General features: G+C 43.3%; 1 protein-coding gene across 6 annotated transcripts in view; it reads right to left on the reverse strand.

The window, feature by feature from the left end:
- The window catches only part of ppargc1a (peroxisome proliferator-activated receptor gamma, coactivator 1 alpha), a 436,445-nt gene that overhangs the window by 12,508 nt on the left and 403,386 nt on the right, over window positions 1–20,551 (reverse strand). For 4 of the 6 annotated variants that reach the window (XM_057856333.1, XM_057856332.1, XM_057856335.1 and 1 more), the window contains 7 exons: window positions 19,960–20,085; window positions 16,263–16,599; window positions 14,599–14,644; window positions 14,302–14,375; window positions 8,252–9,305; window positions 7,106–7,192; window positions 4,967–5,087 (listed from right to left, as the gene is read on the reverse strand). In XM_057856333.1, the coding sequence (XP_057712316.1) occupies window positions 4,967–5,087; window positions 7,106–7,192; window positions 8,252–9,305; window positions 14,302–14,375; window positions 14,599–14,644; window positions 16,263–16,599; window positions 19,960–20,085 (1,845 nt within the window). Of the gene's footprint in view, window positions 1–4,966; window positions 5,088–7,105; window positions 7,193–8,251; window positions 9,306–14,301; window positions 14,376–14,598; window positions 14,645–15,440; window positions 16,600–19,959; window positions 20,086–20,551 lie in introns of all 6 variants that reach the window. The other 2 variants (XM_057856330.1, XM_057856331.1) reach the window with 1 other exon arrangement.

The raw sequence follows: 20,551 nt of genomic DNA on the forward strand, positions 1-20,551 counted from the left end.
GTAGAGATGTAAGTAGAGGTACTTATGCATAGGTCGTCGCCGGGTTACGAACGAGTTATTTTCCTACGCTGGCGGAGCAACCCGAATTTATTCCCGAAAGTCGGGAAATAACCCTGTAAAAATTAAAAATAACTATCCAAAAAGTCCAAAAGTATTGTCATTTGTTCATAGGCGGAGTTTGACTTTTGGAGCAGGCGGGCCACAACATGTCGATCACCCCAAAAAGCAGTGTAAACGATAAAATTAACTTAAAAGAAAATAATAAATAATATATATAATAATAAAAAAAATAATAAAAAATATATATATAATAATAAATAATACATTGTATATATATATATATATATATATATATATATATATGGAAAGATAAGACACAAGATGTATATATACATTCAACATACGGTACATAAGTACTGTATTTCTTTATTATAACAATAAATCAACAAGATGGCATTACCATTATTAACATTCTGTTAAAGTGATCCATGGATAGAAAGACTTGTAGTTCGTAAAAGATAAATGTTGAACAAGTTATAGAAATTTTATATTAAAACCCCTCTGAATGTTTTCATTTGGATAAAATTTGTAAAATTTTCAATCAAAAAATAAACTAGTAGCCCGCCATTGTTGATGTCAATAATTACTTACACAATGCTCATGGGTGCTGAAGCCTATAAAATCAGTCGCACCCAATCGCCAGCAGAGGGCGGCAAAACTCCATAAAACACAACAAGTGAGCGTTTCACTGTACTGTCATTTAAAACTGTCTGACAGGGGCATCTGTGTTAATTGCGTCAAATATTTTAATGTGATTAATTTTAAAAATAATAATTCACGCCCGTTAACGCGATAATTTTGACAGCCCTAATAGATTTTATATATATATATATATATATATATATATATATATATATATATATAGATATATATATATATATATAGATATATATATAGATATAGATATAGATATAAAATAAAATAAAAAAATATAAAATACAAATAATAAATAGTTTGAATTGAATTTGAAATCGAGAAAAATAAAAAAATAAGAAGAAGAGGAAAAGGAGTGTTTTTTTTTGTTTCCCACCATTCTTGAGGGAAATTCTAAATCAGGCTGCTTAGGACAGCTATACTTTTTGCCAGGATCGTCATCCATATGGTACGCATGCCGGTGTCGTTCCAATGTAGTTACCCCCGTCAAAAATTGTATCACCTGGGCGGAGCCACTGCGCTTCACTGATTTGCTCATTTCCATGTTTTGGTGATGTATTTATCTACGAGGTTTTAAAACATGGCCACATCCATCCAAAAAATTTTTTTTTCTGTCGTATGACATAACATACATACTGAGCGTAAAACAAGACAATGCTTTACTGTTTTACTAGTAGGATGACCTATAACCTTTTATTACTGTATTTCAAGTCCAGTATGGAGTTTTCCAGTTTAAAAAATGTCGATGTCCAAAATATATAACTGTGGCCAGGGGATACAATTTTTGACGGGGGTAACTACATTGGCACGACACCGGCATGTGTACCATATTCAATGGATGACCATCTTGATACAATACCCTCAAGTGGCAACAGTGATTTTGACATAACTCATTTCACATGGCTGAATCGAGCTGCTCCCTATTAAGACCATAAGCTAAGTTTTTGTTTGAGCGAATGTTTTTTTATTGCATTCGCAATTTTGTTTATTGGTATTTTGTGTGAATATGTGTTCGAACCATTTGTATTCGTAATTTGAATTATAGGTATATTTAGTAGTTTTTTTGTGGGAATATGTGTTTGAACCATTTGTTAGGAGCATTGCAAAAAAAAAAAACATTTTAAACGTTAGCCATTTTTACCATTTAAGCTAGCAGACTTTTGCTATGTAAGTTAGCCAACTTATTTTTTTATATATACCGTTTGAAGCTTAGCTCAGGTATTTTATTTTTTTATGTTCCTGATCCGATTATTCAAACTAAGTAGTTCATCGATAAATTGACTACTAAAATAATCAATAACTGCAGCCGATTAACCATTTAACTTGAGTAATTTGATGGGAAGAAAGATTCAAATTGAATTTTGCTGCTTCGACTAATCGTTTGATTAAAGTAGCGTTGTAATGGTTTGTTTTAAAGGGTTTGCATTTATCTTTTATTGATTTGGGTGGATATACTGCCCTCTAGTGAAAACAGTTAATTTGACATAACTAATTTCACATGGCTGAATCCAGATGCTCCTTGTTAAGACCAACATAGGCTAAGTTTTTGTTGGAGCTAATGTCTTTCTAATGCATTTGTAATTTAAATTATAGGTATATTTAGCAGGTTTTTTTGATAAATTATTTGTTTAAACCATTTGTTAAGAGCATTGTAAAAATAATTTTTAAAAAAAAGTTTGTATTTTATAGCATTTAGGCTAGCGGACTTTTGCAATGTAGGTTAGCCAATTGTTCTTTTGATGTACTTAGATTTTATACTGTTTGAGGCTCGGCTCAGGTATTTTATTTTTTTATGTTCCTTATCCGATTACTCGAACTAACTATCAAATTATTGATAGCTCCAGCTGATTAATCCATTAACTCGAGTAATTCGATTAGAAAAAAAGATTCAAATTAAATTTTGCTGCTTCGAGTATTCGTTTCATTAAAGTAGCATTGTAATAGTTTGTTTTGAAAGTGTTTACATTTAGTTTTTATTGATTTGGGTGGATACACTGCCCTCTAGTGGAAACAGTGAATTTGACCTAACTCATTTCATATGGCTGAATCCAGCTGCTCCCTGTTCAGACCAACATAAGCTAAGTTTTTGTTTGAGCTAATGTTTTTTTTAATGCAGTCGTATTTCAAATTATAGGTTTATTTAGCAGTTTTTCAGTGGGAATATGTGTTTGAACCATTTGTTAGGAGCAGTGCAAAAAAAAAAGTTAGCATTTTATAGCATTCAAGCTAATGGACTTTTGCTATGTAAGTTAGCCAATTGTTCTTTTGTTGTACTTACATCGTAATTTGTTGTTTATATACCGTTTCAGGCTTAGCTCAGGTATATTAATTTTTTATGTTCCCTATCCGATTACCCGATTAATTGAATCTTAAAATAATCAACAGCTGTAGCCGATTAATCGATTAACTTGAGTTATTCGATGAGAAAAAAAATTCAAATTAGATTTTGATGCTTTGAGTAGTCGTTTAATTAAAGTGGCTTTGTAATGGCTTGTTTTGAAAGTGTTTGCATTTACTTTTCGTCATTTGGGAGGATACACTACCCTCTAGTGGCAACAGTGACTTTGACATAACTAATTTCACATGGCTGAATCCAGCTGCTCCCTGTTCAGACCAACAAAAGCTAAGTTTTTGTTTGCGCTAATGTGTTTTTACTTGCATTCGTAATTTAGATTATACACTAGGTAGATTTATCTGTTTTTTTTTTTTTTGTGGGAATATGTGTTTGAATCATTTGTTAAGAGCATTGCAAAAAAAAAAAAAAAAAGTTAGCATTTAATAGCATTTAAGCTAGCGGACTTTTGCTATGCAAGTTAGCCAATTGTTCTTTTGTTGTACTTAGATCCTCATATATTTATTTTTTTTTATAACGTTTGAGTTCAGGTATTTAAATTTTTTATGTTCCTTATCCGATTACTCGATTATTCGAACTAACTAGTTCATCGATTTATCGTCGACTAAAATAACTGATAGCTGGAGCCCTACACGTATACATATGTGTGTTACAGCTTTCCAAATTGTCAAAAGTGAAGGAAGTAAAAAGCTTCAAAAAGCACAATTGCTCTGTTTGCTGTCTGTCAAACTGAACAACTTCGCGTTTAGTGACAACAGATCAAGTCATCTTAATAAAGTAAAGTAAAAAATAAGATATTGTGAGGTACAATTAGCTACTGTTACTGTTGCTAGCCAGTTGGATGCTAAGGAGTTCCGTGTAAGAAAACGTCTACATAAATACACATATCATTCCACCTCTTCTTATTGACCCGTCAGGCAAAAACACAGAGATTTCCTCAAAACTCGAAAGGACGACGAGGGTCAAAGCGGAATAATGAAGCGGCTAACTCCGCCAGGCTGCAATTATATCTTTTGAGTAGTTTAATTGCATCCACTAATCATTTTTACGCCGCACACGCCTCAGGATACGGGGTACTGGTCCCATTATTTATTTATTCCTTCATTTACTTCACCCCGGCGAGCCGACGGAGGCCTAGCGAGGTGGCGAGTGGCGTCTTGAGGGTACTTGTGACATATGTAAATCAGGTGTCATCGTCAAACTTCACCCGCACCCCGGGAGAAATCCAAATTAGCGGCAGATTTATACTTTGTACCCTCTCTTTCACACTCGGGTTCAGTCCGTGACGGACAAGTAAATGCTGAATTAGGACTTTAGTTGCTGACAACTGATAAATAGGCGGCATTTTCTTGACGGCACCCCTGAGGGTTGCCTGTGTGGGAGAGAGGCAGCCAGATGCGCTCACATATCTGCCCTCTTAAACCTTGTTTGACGGCGTGAGCAGTAATTGTTTGTCTCTGCGACGGCCGAGTTTGCGTTAGCGTGTCGTTTAACGCTTTCTTTATCGACGGGCTAATGGAGACAGCTGATTCTGGGTGTGACAATATATCGGAAAGGTGATATATCGCGATACGTTGTAGTCCAAAAGGTTATCGGTATGCTCAAGCCAAGAATTGATGTATCGTTTTAAAATGGTGTCAACAGGTTGATACCAAAATCTTACCATTAGCTTACCATTGTCAACGTCATTGAAACCAGAGCATCCTGACCTGTGTATTGATAATTGTTGTATGGCCATATCGTGAGATCGCCGTTATCTTGAGCTTTGTATCGCAGATCGTAACGTGAAGTGATGTTGAAATCATTCGGATTCAAATCTCGGAAACGACTTGCATTTTCTTCCCTATCCAAGTCGTAAACTGCCGTAACTCCGAACAACGGAATAGAAAATTGACTCACGATTGCCTTTCGTCGTTGCCTATCCCTCTGCTCGGCCCTTTCAAAGTCCCGCTTCTCGTAATCCCGACGATACTCTTCTCTTTTCAACCTCTCGTGTTGATACTCCTCGTAGCTGTCGTACCTGGGGAAGAGCACGTAGTTCCTGAATGCCTGGCTAGCAACATATCCGATGACTATATTTTAGTAAAAAGTTGAATCTTTTCTAAAGCCGAGTGGACCGGAGTGGCTGCATCTGTCAGCAAAACTTCACATGCTATTTGGTTCTGCTTAGGAAGTGCAGCATCACCCGCCCCGCGCTGACGAGTGACTCTCAGCCTTGTCGGGTGTCATTAGGCACATGGGTGCCAAAATCAGCTGGGAGCGGCGTGATGGTGTCACTCTACTTCAACCCCAAATGGCCTCCTTTGCATTATAACACCATCAGAAGCATCAAATGGATGAATAAGGGAAATCTTTGGAACTCATTGGCTGCTGTAGACGCTCTAAAAATAAGCTACCTTTACATTGACCACACATTTTAACACGACACAGAAATGAAGGAAACACATTAACAACTCTCCTAATGTTCAATCGGCTTGAACGTTTATGTGGCTGCTATTGACGGCAACAGACGTCTAATCCCTTTGGACTGTGGGAGGATAAATGGATGGTAGAAAGAATACAGATAGCTAGCTCGCAAGCTGGCTGGATGGATGGATGATAGCTTGATGGATGGATGGATGGATGGATGGATGGATGGATGGATGGATGGATGGATGGATGGATGGATGGATGGATGGATGGATGGATGGATGGATGGATGGATGGATGGATGGATGGATGGATGGATGGATGGATGGATGGATGGATGGATGATGATGGATGATACAGTATATGATAGCAGCTCGATGATAGATGGAAAGATGGATTAAATATACAGTAGATAGCAGCTTGATGATGGATGGATGGAATGATGGATGGATGATACAGTATATGATAGCAGCTCGATGATGGATGGACGATACAGTATATGATAGATAGGAGTTGGATGGATGGATGGATGGATGGATGGATGGATGGATGGATGGATGGATGGATGGATGGATGGATGGATGGATGGATGGATGGATATGATAGATAACAACTCGATGACGGATGGATGGAAGGATGGATCAATGAATGATACAGTATATTATCGATAGTGGCTCAATGATAGATAGATGGAAAGATGGATGGATGATATATGATAGTAAATAGCAGCTAGATGATGGATGGATAGATAGATGGATGGATCGATGGATGATACAGTACATGACAGATACCAGTTGGATGGATGGATGGATGGCAGCTCGATGATGGCTGGACGGATGGATGGATGGATGGATGGATGGATGGATGGATGGATGGATGGATGGATGGATGGATGGATGGATGGATGGATGGATGGATGGATGGATGGATGGATGGATGGATGGATGGATGGATATGATAGCAACTCGATGATGGATGGATGGAAGGATGGATCAATGAATGATATAGTATGGATGGATGGATGGATAATACAGTATATTATAGATAACGGCTCAATGATAGATGGATGATGATATAGATAGCTCGATGATGAATGGACAGATAGATGGATCGATGGATGATAAAGTAGATGATAGACAGCAGTTCAATGATGGATAGATGGATGGATGGATGGGTGATATGATAGATAGCAGCTCAATGATGGATGATAGATGGATCGATGGATGATACAGTACATGATAGATAGCAGCTCAATGATTGATGGATGGATGGAGGGATGGCTGGATGGATGGATAGATTGATAGATAGCTAGCAGCTAGGTATCGGTAGCTAGCAGCTAGATAAGGGTAGTTAGCAGCTAGATAAAGGTAGCTAGCAGCTAGATATGGGTAAATAGCAGCTAGATATAGGTAGCTAGCAGCTAGATAGATAGCGTTTTTTGTCCCATAGGGAAATTCATTTTTACAGTCTGTCACTTCATAAAAGGCAACAAGAAAGAACAATTCCTCAGAGAACGGGCCCCTAAAGGGGCTGAATGAACGTTTGCTCGCGTACATTTATGACCATTTTGTGTTATTTTTACTGCATTTTGCTCATTCTTGTGTACCTCCGGTGTTGCTGATGCCTTACCTTGGCCTGCGACTGAGAGGAGATTGTGACTGTGGGCTCTTGTGGCTCCTGGAACGCAAAGTGCTCGATTCACTGTTGTGGCGACACCTGCAGGGGATAAAGAGACCGATGTAATGACTACAATTGTGCGAAGCGTGCGAAAAATTTTCAAACACCTTAGTCAATTTGTCGGAGAAATAGAGGAACCCAGTTGGCCTCAATAAGGATGCTTTATTATTGAAGCTTTGCTAAGCATCGGTGGATGAATTATGGAAGAAGAGAAGTCAGGAATGCCAGTTTGGAAGGATGATGAATTTCAAACTGAGCAGATGTAACAAAAACATCAAGTGTTCTGTTCGGCAGTGGCCTAGGAAGCTTGTCTGACTGTGATTGAATTGCCTTGAGACTATTATTGGATAAACGCACGTTAGCTAGGAGCAAAAGCAAAACGACGCAACCGAATTGAAGTGACTCAGTAAGCTCCGTGGGGTAAACTGACCTTTCTGTAATCAGGTAAACAAACTGCATTGGAGTTCAGCACTGACTAACTTCATTTACTCGCAACAGATTCTCCGAGAAACCCCACGGAAAGCCTCGATGCGCTGATCAAAGAGAACCATGGGAAATGAAGTTCTCACACGCGCTCTGATGACAAGATTCTCCTTTGAAGAGGAATCGAGACGACATTCCCACAGCCTGGATTTGGCTTTCATCTTCGCGCGATGTAAAAGAGGAGGGTTCGAGCGCGCTATAAAAACAACAGCTGCTGCTTAAAACAATAACGTTCCCATCAAACGGAAAAAAGCAGCATCAGAGGCGACGGGGGGAAAGGGGTGCTCAGATTCGGAAGAGGCTCAAAACTCTTTTGAGGGATGAAACGTGTTCAGACAATGCGTCTTTCCTGGCAGTTTTTGTGTTAAGATGTTGAGTTTATTGGGTTGTTTTTGTTTGTTCGTTTTATTTTAGGGCAAACACGTGATTCACGCCAATTTCACTTAACTATAGTAGCGAGCTAGGAACGGTAAAGGGTTTAAAAAGTCTCCAGGGTTGCGATCTGACTGATCAGGCTACTAAGCTGGACCCCCTGCTGCTTTCTAAGCCATGTTTAACAGCACGGGTGGGGATCAGCCATGGTTCAGGGAAAGGAAGTTGGTTCGGGTGACTTACCAGGAGGAAGGGCGTCTATCAGGCGAGCTGGAGAGGGAGCGCCTCCGGTAGCCTGAAGAGGAGCTGCGTGAACCGGAATGAGATCGGGAGCGGGAGCGCGACCGGCCGCCAGTCCAGCGGAAAGGCCTGCCGGGCGACAGAAGGAGGGAGGACGGCGGCGAGACGGAGCCTCGTGATGGGGAACAGCTTAACGGTGGGGAACAGGAGGGAGAGCGTGGGGGGCAGTCAAAGAGTAGGTCCAGAGGGGTACCCTCCCAGGGGTAGAGGAAACGACTCTCACGGCCCTCTCCCAACTCGAGCTCATCATGGAGGGACAGCAGTCCTGAATGCAAGTAACCAGAGCCAGGCAACCTTTGGGACTCAATCTCCTCATCCTCAAGAGACGTAGGGGGCCCGACCTTATTGCTTCCCGGCTCCTTCTCCTTCTCACCCTGACTGTAGAGGGCCTGCAAGGGATTTCCAAAGTGCTTGTTGAGTTCCGCTCGAATTTCGTGGTCGCACAGGAGCTTGCGGCTGAGGGCGGATGAGCCGTCCAGTTCTGGGAGAATCTGGGAGTTCTGGGAAAGGGACTCCTTCCCCGAGACAAAACTCTGAAACTTGGCTAGAGGACAAGATGAAGATGAAGAAGATGGAGGCATGGCTGAGTCAGTACATCTGACGTGCTGGTCCCCGACAGAAGCGGGCTTTTCTCCTGTTGAAGTCGCAGCACTAACAGCCGCGTTGCCATTCTTCTTTGTGCTTGCCTGACAATAGTCGTGGTCGCTGAAGCCACGGGCGGAAGCCCGTTTAAGGTTGCTAGCACCTCGATGCTCCTCAAGTCCTCTCCTTGTCATTTGTTGAGTGTACGGTAGGACAGTGGACGCTTTGCTCAGCTGGGCATACAGCTCAGTCTGTTCAGGGCCCTTCCTGGTAGGGCCTGGACCCAACTCGACCAGCCTTGCTCTTTTGCACGCCAAGGCCGAGGAGGAACATGAAGACAACTTGGTTTTGAGCGATGCTTTAAAAGGATTCTCTTGACTGGCTTTGTGTGGGGGCGTAGTTGGTGGTGTCAGACCTAGAGAAAGATTGGAACGTAAGTCCATCAAATAAAAACAGGCCTCAAACATGTATACCACATTCCTTCTCTTCAGTTTATGAAGACATGTGCTTGATTAAAACATGCACTCTGACTATGATTAATCCTGATCTCTATTTTATTACAATCTTGACAGATTAATGTGATGGTTGATGTAACTTATTATGGTGGTGCTGTAATACGCTTGGCTTATCACCCCCCGCCCATTTTTCAGTGACCTTGGAACGATCCCTGTTGCTTGGAAAAAAACACTGTTGAGGAGACGCCTAATGACCAGGCAAATGGTCCCTGAGAAAAAAAGTCCAACGCGAGCCACGACCCTCCTTTGCAGAAAATCCAAAGGTGTTCTTGTTATACATGAGGATGTATAACAGAAGCACAAGGGGCAAATGGATTGGCATTGCTCTCAGATGGCATGTCCCTACTGTTCATGGCCTACCGTCTCTTCCGCCATCTCTGGTCAGATTTACAACCAGACAGATGGCAGTTATATGGGAAGTCCTGAGATGAGCCCACTTTATAGCATTGTTAATGCACTCACACAAGCAGCCATCGCCATTACTCTCATTCCCCCGTTTCCTCCTCTTTTCTACCCTTCTTCCTCTGCCATCTTCCCCTACATATTTTTCTCTGATACCAGATTCAGGCACTCTCCGACACACCTACGTTCACCACTCTTCTTTACCTTTCTTGTAATGCACATCAATCTTGGCTCGCTCCTGAATTGCACCAAATGACAGCTATTAGCATCAAATCCAGCCTGAGAGGAGGCAGCAGAAATGCAGCACACAAAAGGGATCTCGCTAGCCGGCTACGTAAATAAGAGACGTTGCTGCATCTGGAATGCCTGATCGGACTGAATTACCGTATAGCATGCAAATCTATAGCCGCTATTCTTTTCTCACACCCCAACTATATAGGAATTAATGCAGAAGAACACACACAACGAAGCGCCATCTGTCCAAAACAATGCGCACGTAGGGTCATAAACTAGAAGCCATTAGCGGTGGGGGAAGCAAAATATATCAGAATTAGATAAATACAGTGGGGCAAATAAGTATTTAGTCAACCACTAATTGTGCAAATTCTCCCACTTGAAAATATTAGAGAGGCCTGTGATTGTCAACATGGGTAACCCTCAACTATGAGAGACAGAATGTGGAAAAAAAACAGAAAATCACATTGTTTGATTTTTTTAAAGAATTTATTTGCAAATCATGGTGGAAATTTAGTATTTGGTCAGTACCAAAAGCTCATCTCAATACTTTGTTATGTACATTTGTTGGCAATAACAGAGGCCAAACGTTTTCTGTTTGCTGGTATTTTGGCCCATTCCTCCATGAAGATCTCCTCTAGAGCACTGATGTTTTGGGGCTGTCGTTGAGCAACACGGACTTTCAACTCCCTCCGCAGATTTTCTATGGGGTTGAGATCTGGAGACTGGCTAGGCCACTCCAGGACCCAGCCACGTCTCATCTTCAATGCCCTTGCTGATGGAAGGAGATTTTCACTCAAAATCTCTCGATACATGACCCCATTTTATTCTTTGCTTTACACAGATCAGTCGTCCAGGTCCCTATGCGGAAAAACAGCCCCAAAGCATGATGTTTCCACCCCCAAGCTTCACAGTGGGTATGGTGTTTTTTGGATGTAATTCAATATTCTTTCTCCGCCAAACACGAGAACCTGTGTTTCTACCAAAAAGTTCTATTTTGGTTTCATCTGACCATAACACATTCTCCCAGTCCTCTTCTGGATCATCCAAATGTTCTCTAGTGAACTACAGACGGACATGGATGTGTACTGGCTTCAGCAGGGGGACACGTCTGGCAGTGCAGGATTTGAGTCCCTGGCGGCGCATTGTGTTACTGATAGTAGCCTTTGTTACTGTGGTCCCAGCTCTCTGTAGGTCATTCACTAGGTCCCCCCGTATGGTTCTGGGATTTTTGCTCAACGTTCTTGTTATCATTTTGACGCCACGGGGTGAGATCTGTCATGGAGCCCCAGACCGAGGGAGATTATCAGTGTTCTTGTATGTCTTCCATTTTCAAATAATAGCTCCCACAGTTGATTTCTTTACACCAAGCATTTATCTATTGCAGATTCAGTCTTGCCAGTCTGGTGCAGGTCTACAATTTTGTCTCTGGTGTCTTTTTCTTTGTCTCTTTGGTCTTGGCCATAGTGGAGTTTGGAGTGTGACTGACTGAGATTGTGGACAGGTGTCTTTTATACCGATAATGAGTTAAAACAGGTGCCATTAATGGAGTGGAGCCTCGTTAGACCTCGTTAGAAGAAGTTAAACCTCTTTGACACCCAGAAATCTTGGTGTTTGTAGGTGACCAAATACTTATTTTCCGCTTTAAAATGGAAATAAATTCTTTAAAAATCAAACAATGTGATTTTCTGTTTTTTCCCCCCCACATTCTGTCTCTCACGGTTGAGGTTTACCCATGTTGACAATTCCAGGCCTCTCTAATCTTTCCAAGTAGGAGAACTTGCACAATTGGTGGTTGATAAAATACTTATCTGCCCCACTGTATATAGAAATTCATTCAGAAAAACAGACACAATGAAACACCATCTGTCCAAAACAATGCGCATGTAGGGTCATAAACTAGAAGCCATTAGCGGTGGGGGAGCAAAATAAATCAGAATTAGATAAATATGTGTCCCTCAGTTAAACTTTTGAGTGATGGATGCGCCACCGTGACAAACACTAATGGTGTCCCCGCCGGAGGGAAAACAATACAAGGTTTTAACGTCATCCATCACAAAAAAATAGTCCTGCAGTAAGAGACGCAACTCCAGCTCGACTGTCACTGTCTGCCAAGTGAGGATATCACACTGCCGACGATATACAAGTTGGCATAAAACGATAGGATTAACGGAAAGTTGGAAGTTGAAAGTTGACCAACCCCTTCCCTACTCTGGTTATCAGTTACACCACTGTCACCTCATTGTCGTGGAATGTTACTCTTAGTCTGCAAAGGACTGAGAAGCTTTCACTTTGGATTACTGGGATCTATATCCATCTGTCTCATTCAACACCAGCTAATCCCTAAATTGGTACAAGTGCGGGGCTCAGTAACCTGGAGTCTTACAATCCCAAAATTTGCTCCGGATAGGAAGTCAGTTCAGGGACTTGGGGAATAAGCCACACGTCAATAGACACAGGCAGTAAAACCATAAGAAATATTAACCACATCATGTTTAGACTTCGGTTTCAGCGACCCCCGTTCTCGACACTTGGACGGTACAAGGTGCACATGCAAAGTGAACCATTTCCACAGTGGGTAAATGAATACCTACAGTGGGGCAAATAAGTATTTAGTCAACCACCAATTGTGCAAGTTCTCCGACTTGAAAAGATTAGAGAGGCCTGTAATTGTCAACATGAATAAACCTCAACCATCATGTGGAAAAAAAGACAGAAAATCACCTTGTTTGATTTTTTAAGAATTTATTTCCAAATTAGAGTGGAAAATAAGTATTTAGTCACCGACAAACAAGCAAGATTTCTGGAAATCAAAGAGGTCTAACTTCTTCTGACAAGGTCTAACGAGGCTCCACTCGTTACATGTATTAATGGCACCTGTTTTAACTCATTATCGAGATAAAAGACACCTGTCCACAACCTCAGTCAGTCACACTCGAAACTCCACTATGGCCAAGACCAAAGAGCTGTCGAAGGACACCAGAGACAAAATCGTAGACCTGCACCAGGCTGGGAAGACTGAATCTTCAATAGGTAAAACGTTTGGTGTAAAGAAATCAACTGTGGGAGCAATTATTAGAAAATAGATAATCTCCTTCGATCTGGGGCTCCATGCAACATCTCACCCCGTGGCGTCAAAATGATAAGAACGGTGAGCAAAAATCCCAGAACCACACGGGGGGACCTAGTGAATGACCTACAGAGAGCTGGGACCACAGTAACAAAGACTACTATCAGTAACAAAATGCGCCGCCAGGGAATCAAATCCTGCACTGCCAGATGTGTCCCCCTGCTGAAGCCAGTACATGTCCAGACCCGCTGCGGTCCGCTAGAGACCATTTGGATGATCCAGAAAAGGACTGGGAGAATGTGTTATGGTCAGATGAAACCAAAATAGAACTTTTTGGTAGAAACACAGGTTCTCGTGTTTGAAGGAGAAAGAATACTGAATTGCATCCGAAGAACACCATACCCACTGTGAAGCATGGGGGTGGAAACATCATGCTTTGGGGCTGTTTTTCTGCAAAGGGACCAGGACGACTGATCTGTGTAAAGGAAAGAATGAATGGGGCCATGTATCGAGAGATTTTGAGTGAAAATCTCCTTCCATCAGCAAGGGCATTGAATATGAGACATGGCTGGGTCTTTAAGCATGACAATGATCCCAAACACACAGCCAGGGCAACAAAGGAGTGGCTTCGTAAGAAGCATTTCAAGGTCCTCCAGATCTCAACCCCATAGAAAATCTGTGGAAAATCCGTGTTGCCCAACGACAGCCCCAAAACATCACTGCTCTAGAGGAGATCTGCATGGAGGAAAGGGCCAAAATGCCAGCAACAGTGTGTGAAAAGCTTGTGAAGAGTTACAGAAAACATTTGGCCTCCGTTATTTCAACAAAGGGTACATAACAAAGTATTGAGATAAACTTTTGGTTTTGACCAAATACTTATTTTCCACCATGATTTGCAAATAAATTATTTAAAACTCAAACAATGTGATTTTCTGTTTTTTTTTTTTCCACATTCTGTCTCTCATGGTTGAGGTTTACAGGCCTCTCTAATATTTTCAAGTGGGAGAACTTGCACAATTGGTGGTTGATTAAATACTTATTTGCCCACTGTAAAGGGGGTTTGTGCAACGAACGAGGCAAAAGGACATGAAAAAAACCGGAAAGGCAAAACCCTAACAAAACCAAAGGCCAGCATAAATAATTAGTACCTCTACCTCCAACGGAACAAAGTACACTGAACTGTCACTCACCTGGGGTTCCAGCAATCTCCACACTCAATGTGCATTCAATGGTTTTGTTCTCAAACGGTGATCCCTTGTGGTCACTGCAAGACAAAAAAATGCAAAATGTTTTAATCCTCAAGCGATGCCAAAGTTTGAAAAATGATCTAAGACGTGAAAATGAGCCACAAAAATGCCTCCGATTTGACTTTTAGTCCATACATTGGACTTTGACTGTCACTTTCTATTCTCCGTTTTTCTGGTCTTTTCACTGTAAAGTTATTTTTTTGCCTAGAAAAAAACTAGTGGAAAGTTTCTCACACTTACTTTGGAGACTCTGGGGTCAAAGGAAGTGGCAAGGTGGTTGGTTTGGCTGCAGAACACAAAGGAGCATGGGTAATTATTGATCTAGTTAGAACACTGTTGGCAGAAGAGAACAGGTCCACATTCTGCAACAATTAATATCAAATTGGCTCATTAAATGCACTACAAAAACACCAATCCCTGGTTAGAAAACTAGTTGTGTTTTTCAATTTGTATTGATTTGGATGACCCCATTCTATCAATTTACTCTCTTAGGATCGACTGTTGACTGTGAGGCAGGATGAGGTGATGGCGCGTGGGTCACGGGTGTCTCCGTACAGACACGTCGGAATGGAATAAAGACATACAGAGACGATGCCACAGACAAGACACAATGACGGTGGGTGAGCCCCTCCACGGACAAGTCATCATCGCATGCACCAACAGCAGAGGAGGGGAAAAATAAAGGAAGAAAGGAGAGTCAAGGAAGCTTGTGCAGTTGCCCGAGGCTTTGGCCGACTTGTTTCCCGGCTAAGGGAACGTGGCTTTAGCAGCTAAAGAGCAGCACCCGGATTCTGAGGCTAATGTACTCAGCACACTCAGCTCAACCGGCCAACTGTTTTCAATACAAAGACGTACAGTAGCAAGACAAGGCTCGCCCCTTTTCCCACCCCGGTTGTTTTGGTTTCAGTCAATAGAGATCGGAAGTCAAACGGTGTCAGTCGCATTGATGCGCTCAGAATGAGTGTTAGCTTCGAATTAGAATAGCGGTTAGTCGTGACGTCAAACTGGGAAGTGGTTAGAGCAGGAGAGGGATAAGAGGGAGCAGAGATAAGGCCAGTAGGGGGGGATGCAGTCATGATTACCTAACAACAGGTGGTCGTCTGGGTGCTCGCTGAGTGCCTGCCTGTGTGGCTGCCCGTGCCCAAGCATGAAGCGGGCAGGGGTGGGCTCTGCAATGCTAGTATCTGGGAAGAGTGGGCTCGGCGGGCCCTGTGAGAGCACTGCGCCGGGGCTGCCCGTGACATGGTCATCATCATAGACACCATTAGCAGCAGGAGCAGCATCATCATTATGATTATCATGGTCAACATCCTCCCCATAGCCTCCCTGGCTTGGCCACCCCGGCTCTAGTCCAAAGCCCAAGTCTAGCAGGTCAGAGTTTGTCACTCCACTCTGCTTTCCGCGCTCTTTCTCCTTGGGTTTGATACGTTCAGATCGCTTTCTTACTACTTGACCGTCAGTGCCGGTCACGGGGTTGAGAAGGTGGTCTCGGTAGCGGGCGGGTCTCTGCTTGGTGGTGAGCAGCTGGCTAAGTAAGGGGTGCCCCGGCTTTGCGTCCCGCTTCCTAATAGTCACTGTGATGTGCCTACGTTGAGCGCGAGTGGCCCAACTACTCTTAATTCGAGTGGCGCCTACAGCCTCTCGGCAATGCTCACAGCTGTGACTCGCCTCTCGGGGAGGGAGGGAATAAGAATGCATATACCTAATGAACCTAGCGGCGGCCAGGTGGCCCGCATCACCTGGCGGCCTTTCTTCTTCGCTGGCTTTAGGGCGAGCGTGGCCGCAGCTGTAGGTTCTGTGGCCGACAGAGATAGAGGCCACATCCGACTCCTCAACCCCGTCATCCTGAGCGCAACGCTGCCACTTCCCAGCCCCACTACATTCGCCTGCAGCCCGGCTCTCACCTCGCTGGTGATGCTGCTGTGGTGGCGGCGGTTGCGGCGGCACGCCCGACTTCTTCTTGGATGCGACCGAGGAACAAGAAGAGGACAGGGAGGAGAAGGAGGAGGTGGACGACGAGGACGGCGAGGAGGAAGAAGAAGAGGAGGCGCCCAGGCCCAGGCAGCTCTTGTCCCTGCCGGGGACGCCGCTCCAGCTACCCTTGACGTCGTTGGCTTTGGTGTGGAGCAGGATGTCATCGGTGGCTGTTAAGTACTTCAGCAGCTCTGTGCAAGGCCGCCTCAGAGGGCGGATCTGTTGGCCGGAGACCCCTCTCGCTTTGCCGTTCCAGGGGCTCTCCGTCTGTTCGAAAGGGGGCACAAAGTCAATCCAAAACAAGTGTTCTGCATGAATGCCAAGAGTTTGAGCTAAAATTGTTACGCGGAAACCAACCGGAGTACTCCTTAAAATTTTCGTTAACAAAGCAGACAAATCAAGCGACGACTCTAAAAACACACCAGTAAGCAGATACAAGGCTTAAAGGAGAAACTCGAGCTGGAGCATAGCGGCTGCCTAAGTGACTAGAACGCAACGGCGGGTGTGAAGTCATCATCTTAATTGCGCGGCACTCCGAGCGATCTGTTTGTACGCCGCGTCCTTCGGGAATCCTCCTTCGCCGTGTTCCACAAACGCGCGACTCAAAGGCACGGCACGAAAATGGAATCCGACACTGTGCAAACATAGCCCGGCGCGAATACGTGTGTGATTATTTCAAAGAGAGAGCAAATTAAGTGGCGTAATATCTGTTTGGACACAAAAACTTCACCGTGAACTCAATTGACGTCAAATATTACCAGATACTTGGAGCCCTGGCAATGTTTTTTTCTTCTTCTGACGAGTCCACATACAGTGGGGCAAATAAGTATTGAGTCAACTACTAATTGTGCAAGTTCTCCCACTTGCCTGTAATTGTCAACATAGGTAAACCTCAACCATGAGAGACAGAATGTGGAAAAAAAAAAACAGAAAATCACATTGTTTGATTTTAAAGAATGAATTTACAAATCATGGTGGAAAATAAGTATTTGGTCAATACCAAAAGTTCATCTCAATACTTTGTTATGTAGCCTTAAAGGAGGCCAAACGTTTTCTGTAACTCTTCACAAGCTTTTCACACGCTGTTGCTGGTATTTTGGCCCATTCCTCCATGCAGATCTCCTCTAGAGCAGTGATGTTTTGGGGCTGTCGTTGGGCAACACGGACTTTCAACTCCCTCCACAGATTTTCCATGGGGTTGAGATCTGGAGACTGGCTAGGCCACTCCAGGACCTTGAAATGCTTCTTACAAAGCCACTCCTTTGTTGCTCTGGCTGTGTGTTTGGGATCATTGTCATGCTGAAAGACCCAGCCACGTCTCATCTTCAATGCCCTTGCTGATGAAAGGAGATTTTCACTCAAAATCTCTTGACCCATGGCCCCCGTTCATGCTTTCCTTTACACCAGTGTTTCTCAATTATTTTCTGGTACACCCCCCCCAAAGAAGACGTAAATGTTTCGCGCCCCCCCCAAACTCTGCCGCCACTGTAAATTGTATCATTTGTCTATAATATTACTATTATAAGTACGCCTCTGCCTCACATTGTATCCTTTTTTTCTATTAGAGAAAATAACAGAGATCAACTTATAAAGTATAACTTTATGAACATTGTTTTGTTTGTAACAGAAAAGACTTAACGCGCATCATTTTGCCTGAATTAAAAAAAAAAGTCGCATCCAAACTGTTAAATACACTCAAGGTACATTTTTGACCATTTGATACTGAAAAATAAAAATCAGTAAATAATAACAAATTCAAATAGATTAGAAACATTAACTCATGAGGATAAGAAGCCAAAAAATTTGACCGAAAAAACAAAACTGAATAGAAGAAAAAAATAGTGTCTATGGACAGAAGGACAGTTTTTATTTTTGCTGCTCGCTGCTCACAATATCACCTCCAGTTTGCAATGGTGTGGGGTTATTTTGCACTGAGCATGCTAACAGTGCTCACTGGTTTACTGATATAACAGTGACAAAGCGGGAAGATTGTTGGCAATATTCGGCACGTTTTTGCTGAAAAACAACCAAGCGGCTTATCAATGAGATTGGGGTCTAATGTCTTTAAGTGGCGTCTTAATTTATTTGGCTTCCGGCTGTCCGCTATAAACATTTTTAGACACAGTAAACACTGGTCTTTCCTCATCTACCACTGTATTAAATGTCAAAGCCAGAAGGCAAACGGCCCGACAAAAGCGCATTCTCGGCGGCTGAGGGAGAACCGTAGGGGAGGGCGGTCGTCGTGACGATCCCAAGCCGAAAATGGCACTTCTCGGGCCGACACGTGAGAACCAGAGAAGACAGTGGGTCGCTGTGTGAGTCCGGCCGGGAAACGGCTTTCGAAAACGGCGCACAGCTCTCCAGCTCTTCATGAGTCTCTTCCGTGTGCTCTTGCTTACTTCAAAAATACTGCGCGCATTTTGAATATGAGAGCACCACTGCCACCCACTGAGTGGATGTGCAAGTACACTTTATTCTAATATGGCAAAAAAAAACAAAAAACAAAGCATGTTCCCCGAGGTCACACGCGCCACCTCTGGGGGGGCACGCCCCACTATTTGAGAAGTTCTGCTTTACACAGATCAGTTGTCCTGGTCCCTTTGCAGAAAAACAGCCCCAAAGCATGATGTTTCCCCCACCATGCTTCACAGTGGGTATGGTGTTCTTCGGCTGCAATTCAGTATTCTTTCTCCTCCAAACACCACAACCTGTGTTTCTACCAAAAAGTTCTATTTTAGTTTCATCTGACCATAACACATTCTACCAGTTCTATTCTGGATCATCCAAATGCTCTCTAGCGAACCGCAAACGGGCCTGGACATGTACTGGCTTCAGCAGGGGGACACGTCTGGCAGTGCAGGATTTGGGTCCCTGGCGGTGTTACTGATAGTAGCCTTTGTTACCGTGGTCCCAGCTCTCTGTAAGTCATTCACTAGGTCCCCCCGTGTGGCTCTGGGATTTTTGCTCACCGTTCTTGTTATCATTTTGATACCACGGGGTGAGATCTTGCATGGAGCTCCAGATCGAGGGAGATTATCAGTGGTCTTGTATGTCTTCCATTTTCTCATAGTTGCTCCCACAGTTGATTTCTTTACACCAAGCATTTTACCGATTGCAGATTCAGTCTTCCCAGCCTGGTGCAGGTCTACACTTTTGTCTCTGGTGTTCTTCGACAGCTCTTTGGTCTTGGCCATAGTGGAGTTTGGAGTGTGACTGACTGAGATTGTGGACAGGTGTCTTTTATACCGATAATGAGTTAAAACAGGTGCCATTAATATAGGTAACGAGTGGAGCCTCATTAGAAGAATTAGACCTCTTTGACAGCCAGAAATCTTGCTTGTTTGTAGGTGACCAAGTACTCATTTTCCACTCTAATTTGGAAATACATTCTTTACACAATTGGTGGTTAACTGCATACTTATTTGCCCCGCTGTATCAAGGCAGATAACTGGCAGAGCTAATGAGCGAATGTTGCCGAATCCGCGCCTGCGAATCAGCCCTTCTAGTACCCCTGGGACAACTGAGCGGTAGTCTAACATCTTCTAAAAGCGACCACCAAAACAAGCAAATTGTGAACGCGAGGACAGAGCGAAGAAGATTAACTAACATAAAAACGGGTGTACGTACCTTGACGACGGCAGGTGGTGATCGGATGCGGTGGTTGCTACTGGCTGCATGGTTCTGTGCCTTGCCACCTGTGTATTGATTATAGCTGAGCTGGGAGTTTGCGGGCGCCAGAAGGAGCTTCTTCAGCTGGACCGGAGCGGCACAGGGGGGGAGATGGTAGGGAAGGAGGGAGGGTGAAAGTTAGCACGGATTATGCAAATGGCCATTTTCTTTCAATTGCCGCTGATTTTTTACCCGTCTGAGCAGATGGGGGCTGGTAAAGCGGCGAAAATAAGTACGTGACAGGTTTGTATTCTCCGAGGGGAGCGAACAAACACACTGTAAAGCTGATTAGGAGAGTTAAATGAAGTATAAGTGAACATTTTAGCCCTAAAAGCCAGGAGAATTGCTCACGCGCTTGAGTGTAAAAATAACCGTACAATGCTAACAGGGCTGCCTCGCTGCCAAAAAAAGACAACTTTGGCACAAGGAGTGTGGCGGTGGCGTGGGGGAGCACGGATTAGCCCGGACCTACGGGGAATAGAGGAGATGAATTTCCTTTTGCCGTTTCTTTTCATTCTATGCCCATTTGAGGCCATAGTTGGTGCTCATA

This window comes from Corythoichthys intestinalis, chromosome 13, assembly GCF_030265065.1.
Source record: "Corythoichthys intestinalis isolate RoL2023-P3 chromosome 13, ASM3026506v1, whole genome shotgun sequence".
In the NCBI taxonomy this organism is placed as follows: Eukaryota; Metazoa; Chordata; class Actinopteri; order Syngnathiformes; family Syngnathidae; genus Corythoichthys; species Corythoichthys intestinalis.